Genomic DNA, 8909 nt, shown 5'->3' on the forward strand with positions numbered 1-8909 from the left:
TCCCCATTATTATAATAATATGTATTTATTCATCAGCTCTCATCCAACAATCTCAAAGCACTGTATAAACAAGCACTCATCTTTATGCCTTCTTGTGAAGAGAAAGTCAAGCATCGTCATACCACACTTTATAGATCAGGAAAGCAAGGAACAGAGATGCAAGGACCTGCCCAACACTAATAAAAGTTAGATTAGGCAAGTGATGCAACCTCCAGGGCCGCCCCACTCAACTGGGAGTGCCCACATCAGTTCTCCCAAGAGCCCGTCTGGTATATATATATATATTTTTTTTCCTTTTTTTGTGTGTCTTTTTTTTTTTTCGTGACCGGCAACGGATCGCAACCCTCAGTGTCGCGCCCGTACTGGACCGGGACCAGCAACGGGATCGCAACCCTCGGTGTTGCACCCGCATCTCGCTCAGCCAGTGAGCGGCCGGTCTGTATGCGGGATCCGAACCCTTGGCGGGAGCGCCGCTGCACTCCCAAGCGGCGCACTGTAGCAGTGCGCCACCGGGCCGGCCCCTCGTCTGGTATATTTTAATACATTTCAGAAACCCACTCTCAACTTTGTGCAAACAGAAGTATAAGGGGCAATAACTTCCTTTAAAGGTGCCAAATTTTCTTTTGTAATAGATATAAGAGAAAATATCTAGATTTTTTTTTTTTTGGCAGCTGGCCAGTATGGGCATCTGAACTCTTGACTTTGGTGTTATAACACCATGCTCTAACCAACTGAGCTAACCAGCTAGCCCTTTTATTTCTTGTTCCTAAAAATGCTGAACCAAAATGCTGAAAGCTCTTATGTTATCAAGAGCACCTGCAAGGTGGCCAATCCCTGTATTCCTCCTTGTCCTTTCTCAATTTAATTGAAAACACTTTTCACACTTTAGTTAGACAAAAATCGGAAACTTGATACTACTCCTACTCGTGAATACCCACATACGTTAATTTATTTAAATTAGAGAAAAAAATAACTTTAGATTTGAAGGGACGAGGGTATCACAAGACATCTGTGAAACATCTTAGAATATAAGCTTCATTCATGACTGTTTCTGCTGGGTCTGCAGCACTCAGCGGTGTCAGTCATTGATTCTCAATGATTCTCAATATGAGTAACATCAAATGTTTTACAAAGCAAAGCCTACAGCAGTGACAGGGGAAACATGAGTGATGAGGATGAAGGGAACTGAGAGCTGCTAATACAGAAGATGCAGTTTCTTAACTACCATGGGATTTGGTTGGTGTCAGAAAAACAGACCGTATTTAGGGCCAGCCCGGTGGCGCACTGGAGAGTGCGCCGCTTGGGAATGCGGCGGCGCTCCCGCCGAGGGTTCGGATCCCATGTGGAGACCGGTTCTCGCTCACTGGCTGAGTGCGGTGCGGACGCAACACCGAGGGTTGCGATCCCATTGCCGGTCCCCGGTACGGGTGTGACACCAAGGGTTGCGATCCTGTTACCAGTCAGTAAAAAAGACAAAAAGGAAAAAAAAAAAAAAAAAGAAAAACAGACCGTATTTAAATGCTAGCAGTAGCACTCACCATTTGCGTAAGCCTGGTAAGTTAACTTCACCTTTCTGAGACTCATCTTTGTGAGGTTACGAAAGGATGTGTTTAAATCCCCTAATAAAGCTGCATTAGGCTCTTAACAAATGTTGGCTCTCTTCTACATTTGTTTTTTAAAGCGGGGGGAGGGCTAGGTGGTTAGGTCAGTTGGTTAGAGCACGGGTTATAAGACCAAGGTCAAGAGTTCAGATCCCCATAATGGCCAGCCACCAAAGAAAATAAATTTAAAAAGATGTGGTGTGGGGGGGAATTTGGGTTCTAAATATGATTCCTCATGAAAGCAAGGTGGCGGAAAAGCATTATAATGTATAGCGGAGAAGACTGAGGACTCCGACAGAATATGTGGGAGAAAAAAGATAAAACAAGAATGCCAAAAATTGAAAGTTCTTGAAGCTGGGTAATAAGTACACAGGGGTTCATTTATTTTCTCTAGTTTAAGTATGTCTGAAATTTTCTATAATAAAAAGTTCAACAGTAATAATAATTTTTAAAGGAATCAACTTTTAAAAAGGACAAGGTAGAGAACTCGAGGGTACCAAAGACCCAGGATTGAATCCCTGCTCTCTAATCTGTGAACGTGGGCAGGTTATTTTACCTTTCTGAGCTTCAATTTCCTCTCCTATAAAAGGGGATAATAACGGTGTGGTCAATGTGGAGATGTGCCAAAAAAGGACTCGGGGCCCAGCTGCAAGAAATGTGGTTAGCAGACAGCCTCCTTAGGGTTGTGAGTTCAGGTCATGCTCTTCCTGTATGACCCACAGCCAATGACTGAGTAAGAGGGTAGCCAAGATCACACTCTTCTTGGGGCAGACCTTGGCCAATGAATGAGCAAGGCAGAGGTACAGGGGGCCTGCCCATTTTCGCCCAAAGTGAGACTCCTCGATGGGTAATCTTTGCTCTGGAGCTCCTCATTAGCCTGGCAGGGACTTTGTCAGGTCTGCATCACGATTATGGTCTGACGGCTTCCTGCCTTTTTCTTCCTTTCACAGGTGTTGCTCCCCCGTAAACCTTCTGCACTACTGACTCCATCTCAGCATCTTCTTCCCAGATGCTGGCACAAATGGTACTAACGTCCCTGGGTTGTTGTGAAGAATAAATGAGAAGATGGATGTAAAACACTTTGCATGGCACCTGGGACATGGTAAGCACTCAGTAAATAGCAATGACGATAATTATTCAACAGTGTTTAAGAAAATAGGGCATGGTACATGTGAAAATATTATAAGAGGTATAGAGTTTATACAATTATAAGCTATTTCCATTTTTAGAACCTGTACAAAGAGCACAAATGGAAACTGTAGCTGCTGAACTATACATACTGAAACCATAGACAATAGTCTAAGAACTAATTCTTACTAAAAAAAACTAATTCCAATTACTAGAATGGTATGTTCTAATTTTTTAAAAAACACCATACAGTTTATGTGTGGCTTTTGCAGCAAGAAAATGTAAGTTCCATCTACCTTTTTTTGTGGCTGGTGGTGGTGGTTTGAATGTATTCCTGGTATTAAACAAATGAGGCTGTTAAACTTTACATAAATTTAACAGAATTTTACAAGTAGGATGAAGTTTATAAATTAAAAGTTAGTCCCAATTGGAAGACCATGATCAACCAATATTAAAAAACTTTTATACCCCCAAATTACTCTCTAATATAATGTATATATTTGGCCTCTTATTTTAAAAATTTTGTCTAGACACATCACTAGGCTCAAGCTAGTATGAGTGTACATTACTAAAACAGGAAACAAATATTTTGTTATAAGCACTAATTCCAAAAGTTTCACACCCACATTCTAAAATCTAATTAGATTAATAACCCAGGGCATTCAAGTATTCTTGGTAGCTAGCAATTTTTAAGTGTCAAAATAAAGCCTTATTTTTAAACGTGGGTGGTGTTGATGAAACAAGTATGAGTAATACTTGCAGGAAACACAATATTAGCTTCAGCTAGGAAGTGGGTGATATTTGAACAGTCCTTCAAAGAAGCGCTTTCCATGTCTCACCAATCAATGTAAAGCATGGGTTGTACTGTGCTCACATGGTAAGCACGGACACTTACAAAACTCCCTTATGGTGCTCAAAACACAGTTTTTCCCACCAAAAGTGCAGTTTACACAAATTTCCAGGATTATGTCTAATGTATAAAGTGAAGGCAACGAGCTAATGTGTAAACATCAACCACAAAATCGCCAGACTTTTCATGTTTTTTTTAATATTTACTAACCAGAAAAGACTGTGTGCAAAACTCGCTCTAATGGAGAAGTAGGGATGACAAAATTAAATTTGATTTAGTTTATCTTTTGAGGTAGTTCGGTACCTGCCACAATTTGGGGAGTATTATCTCCCCTGTTGGTCTTGGCTATGTTTATCCCAAGTAAATCTCTGTAGGGTTAAGAATAAAGAACAGTAGGAAAACTTGAACTGTTGTTAATACTATACTACAACTTAGTAATCAAGGGCAGTGAGAAGAGGTAATAATTCTCCAAAACCTGGAAGAATTAATAGTCAATTACTTCAAAATTAAAAAATAATCAGTATCTAGGCCGGCCCGTGGCTCACTCGGTAGAGTGCGGTGCTGATAACACCAAGGCCACGGGTTCGGATCCTATATAGGGATGGCCGGTTTGCTCACTGGCTGAGCGTGGTGCTGACAACACCAAGCCAAGGGTTGAGACCCCCTTACCGGTCATCTTTTTAAATAAATAAATAAATAAATAATCAGTATTGCCTACTTAAAAAATTTAACACACTATAAAGTGTTCTTATGTAAACACACACACACATATCAGGCATAAGTATCATGAACAGCAGAGAAGGAATAACTTTTCAAACCCTTCTTTAAAAGTAAAAAAAGGTACCCAGACCATGTGTATTTGGGGGCAGGTAATATACAGAAATTTCTGTACCTCCTAGTCAATTTTGCTGTAAACCTAAAACTGCTCTAAAAAATAGTCATTTTCTTTAAAAAAGGTGTCTAGAATTATAAAAAAAGTTTATAATTGCCAAAATGCAGAAAGACGTTATAATTACCTTCCTATTATTTTTTTAAAAAATTGTTCAAACAAAAGGAAAAAAGAATACATTCATTCATTCAATAAACATTTATTGAGTTTCTATACTGAGTCAGCCATTGCTCCCAATACAAATGGTAGATAATTTACACGGCTGCCTCTTAAAAATGCATACCACAGTCAATGTCACCATATTCAAGATAGTTGAGTGTGTATTATACTCATTGTTCTAAAAACACAGGTTAAAAAAAATTATACACAATCAACACAGGTAGCTTCCTACTATGCTAACCAATATGTATTATACATGTCTCTCTGTTCTTTTTCTTATATGTTGGGCTACTTCAATTCTCATTAGCACCAGAGCAAAGAGATAACTGTGGCAGAGAGGACACTAGGAGACAACAAAATAAGGTCTGTCACTGGGTAATTAGGTAGCTGAAACAGTAGAATAATTATGAGGAAAACAAAAATTTCCAATGGATTTATTCATACTTCACACAAATGAGCAAGCTAATAAAAAACTAAACTGACACTTCTGCAGCCTGTCATTCCCTTCCCATAAGTGAGGGAAAAAAAAAAAAACACATTCAAATGTAATAAACTCTTGCTTTGCCATTTTTCTAACGACCATTCACAATTTCACCAAGTCAGTGAACATATTTACCTTATTAACGATGCCACTTTAAAGAAGTCCTGAGTAAATGCATTTTGGTTAATCTTACACAGAAACATAAATTTCTCTTCTATGATGTTGCAGGTTAGAAGTAAAACTTATTTTATATGCTTTCACTGAAATAAGTAGATATCCTTCAAAGTGTGTAATGTGACTTACAGCAGACCCTTACCTCAGTGACTTACACACAGTAGTTGCTCAATAAAAAATTTTAAACTTGATTAAAAGGCAATGTTATGAAGAGTTGTACAGAAATAATTTTATTATAATCTATTCACTTTAAAATGGCCATTTATACTTTGTTATGATCCATGGATACAAGAATAGAAAGCCACAATTTAAACATAAACTAGTTCAATAGTTATTATAAATTATGAGTTTTGAGTTCATTTTTATAGCTGTTTGATAGCTTCCTGATATTTCATGATTTCTCAAAAATGTCCTGGAATATGAAAGTTTACTCCTATAAAGAAGTTAAAATGAAAAAAAAAAAAAAAAGAGGTTTTACTCTCTACAAAGCAGGATGTGGCTTAAGAGTAGGCCTTTAATGTAAAGTGCATGTTAGAAACATTTAGTTTTCAAAAGACTATATGGACTTTGAGTAAAGTCCTAAAGTGTGCGTGAAACTCGATAGTATTTGTGGAGGTCCACAAAAGCTGCAGCCACCTGTTACAAATAACTCATGGCACCTAAACCATAGCTGTCTCTCTCAATCTAGAAATATAACTCTGCCAAGTTAGGCTTTAGCACCCCATCATTATCTCATTACACGTGCATGATCCCAAAGCCACCGTTCAAGGAAAACCCTCAATCACTGCCCTCCTCTGGGCTACCAAATGTACCGCACACCACCAAGTCTCTGACCACCAGAAAAATGTGGGTTTATTTTTCAGAATCCTTCATTACTCCAGGTTTTTAATCTCAAAACTACTATTAAAATAAGGCAACTGAAAACAGACATTTTGTTGCCTTATATGCCTTTGCATTTCACCTTAAAACTCAGATTTTGTACTTCTCTGGGTAATGTAATAATGTGCTCATTCCTTTCCCTCTATTAAACTATAAGCTACTCAAAGGCAAAGGCTGATACTCACAGGACTGCCTTTTTTTTTTTTTTTTAACTCTTCACTGCCATATACTTACATATAGAGAAGTGATAATTCATTCTTCCTCATTTAGTTACCAAGTGAAAAAAATTTCAAAATAGTTCATACCTTTCTCCCTTACAAATATTTCCTAATTATTTTCATTGTAGAAAATTTCAAGCATATACAGTAGAAAAAATAGTATCATGAACCCTTCTGTACCCATCACCCAGCTTCAACAATTACCAATTGGTATGGGTTGAATGCTTGTCCCCTCCAAAGCTCATGTGGAAGACTGATCCCCAATGTGGTGGTGTTGAAAAGTGGGCCCTTTAGGAGGTGATTGATCATGAGAGCCTGCACTCATGAATGGGTTATTCCATTAATGGGGTAATAAAGTATTGGGTCATCATGGGTGTGGAGTGGTGGCTTTATAAGGGGAACACATGAAAGCACTTTCCCCCTCCTTGCCATGTGATACCCTGGGTCGCCACGGGACTCCGTAGAGACTCCCCACCAAGAAGAGGGCCAGATGGTGAGCCAGATGGGGCTCCTGGACCTTGGACTTCACAGCCTCCAAAATTGTAAGAAATAGATTGTTTCTTTATAAATTATACAGTTTCAGGAACTGTTATAGGCAACAGAAAAACAAACTAATACACCAATTCATGACCAATTTTGTTTCAATATCGCCTATCCTCCACCACCCCAAATTATTTTGAAGCAAATCTGAAATTCTATATCATTCATATATATGCCGATTCCCATTTATTATCAACAACCCCTGTCCTTGCCTTCCTTCCCACCCCTCCACTCCAGAAAAGAAACGAACACAATAATGCAGGCAATTGGAGCTATTTTATCAGTACTCACAGCCACCTCTTTTCCAGATTACCTTCTATAACATTCACCAACATCACTATGAAATGTCTACCATTGTGTTCAATCCCTGTTTCACTCCGAAATATACTGTATTTTTTCTTCCATAATTCCATTCTCCTGTTTGAACAAGTGAAAATAATTGTGCCAAAATTTCTAATCTCTCGATAAAGATTATTACTTCTGATTTGTTTCCCCACCCAAAATAAGCTAAAAAGAGCTACAAGGAGTGGAAGGGGAATAGAAAAGGCAAGAAATACAGCATGTAAAGTGATAGATTTTGCCCAAATAGGTGTGTGCAAGTATTTAAAACGATCTGTAATTTTATTTTCATCATGAATAGTTATAAACATCAGAAGAAATTTTGCCATGAATCCCTATAGACAGAGGATGTTTATAAAATGAATTATCTTAAGGGAGTTATTGCCCTCGGGATTTTGGTATTAATAACAGTAGCTGCTTCTAAGCATAACAAATAGTTATGTAAAAACAATTAAAGCCAAGAAAATAATAATAATAATAATAACAAGGGAGGTTGCGCTCTGTTTCTGCAACTGCCCTAACCTTGTTTTATTTTGACGTGAGCTTTCTCGGCCTCATCTCAGTTCGCAACCACCGCCCCACACTTTATCCTCCACACCCTTTACAAATGGAATTCCGAAAGGTAGTGGGCAGGCGCTTTAAAGTCCATAATGGGAAATGGCTCACCTTGAGAGCATTTCAGGACTAAAATTGAGATTTCCTCCACTCCTTTTCCCGGCCCCTGCGCTGCCCATCCCTTGCCCAGTGATTTCCCCAGGAATCCAGTTGAAGGCAAAGCAACCTTCCCGGGGATGGCCTGTGAGCTGCCTCGGCACCCCCTGTCGCCCTCAGTCCGGGAAGAGCTTCCAGACACCCGGCGGCCTGTATGCCCGGCCGTACCCCCCAGGCTAAGATCCTGGCGAGGCGCCCCTCATTGCCAACCCTCCCAATTGAAACTGTTTCCTCTGAGTAGCCGTTAAAGAGTTATTCGCCCGCGAACGCCTCTTCCTGGGAGTGACAGCCTGAGATGTCCCCCGAACTCCTGCTACTTTCCCCCTCGGGGCCAGACACCGCAGTCCCCACGTCGGATTCTGGGTCTCAGCTGCCTCTCCAGAACGACGAGCGCGCCCCGACCCGCCGCGGATCAGAAGTCCTCGCCCGCGGAGGGAGGACGCCACTTCTCGTCCCCGGCGCCCCATCCGCCGGCACCTCCAACCGAGAAGGTAGCCCTGGGGGCCGGGGCCCCCGGATGGATAAAGCCGCCCGCACGGCGCGGGCCCCCACGCCCCATCCAAGCCCGTCCCCGGGCACCGCTTACCCGCCCCGAGGCAGGAGGGTCTTCCCGACGCCCCCCGCCGGCCGCCGGGGTTACCGGACCCACACCTCCTCCTCAGGCCGCCGGGGTGACCCGATCTGCGTCCCCTCCTCGGTCTGCCGGGGGACCCGGGCCCGCGGCCCCTCCTCACGCGGGCGGGGGGCGGGGACCCGCACCACCCCCTTTGCCTCCGAGGGGCGAACCGGCTCGCAGCTCCGCATCGGCCGAGGCCGGCGAGGGGCACCGGGGCTCGCGCCTCCTCCGCAGGCCGCGGGGCCCAGCCCCTCACTCACCCAGAGCTCGGTGCCCCAGCTCATGGTGCAGGGTGCGAGAAGGGGCGCTCCGCGCGGCGGGCCG

At 41.9% G+C, this 8909-nt stretch overlaps 1 protein-coding gene across 10 annotated transcripts in view; it reads right to left on the reverse strand.

Moving 5' to 3' along the window:
- Positions 1 to 8903, reverse strand: part of FNBP1 (formin binding protein 1) — a 125476-nt gene extending 116573 nt beyond the window's left edge. For all 10 annotated transcript variants that reach the window (XM_008578869.1, XM_008578878.1, XM_008578877.1 and 7 more), the window contains exon 1: positions 8846 to 8903. In XM_008578869.1, coding sequence (XP_008577091.1) covers positions 8846 to 8869 — 24 coding nt within the window. In that variant the 5' untranslated portion in view covers positions 8870 to 8903. The remainder of the gene's footprint in view (positions 1 to 8845) is intronic.
- Between the last annotated feature and the right edge of the window lie 6 nt (positions 8904 to 8909).

Source organism: Galeopterus variegatus, unplaced genomic scaffold (assembly GCF_000696425.1).
Source record: "Galeopterus variegatus unplaced genomic scaffold, G_variegatus-3.0.2 Scaffold1777, whole genome shotgun sequence".
NCBI lineage: Eukaryota > Metazoa > Chordata > Mammalia > Dermoptera > Cynocephalidae > Galeopterus > Galeopterus variegatus.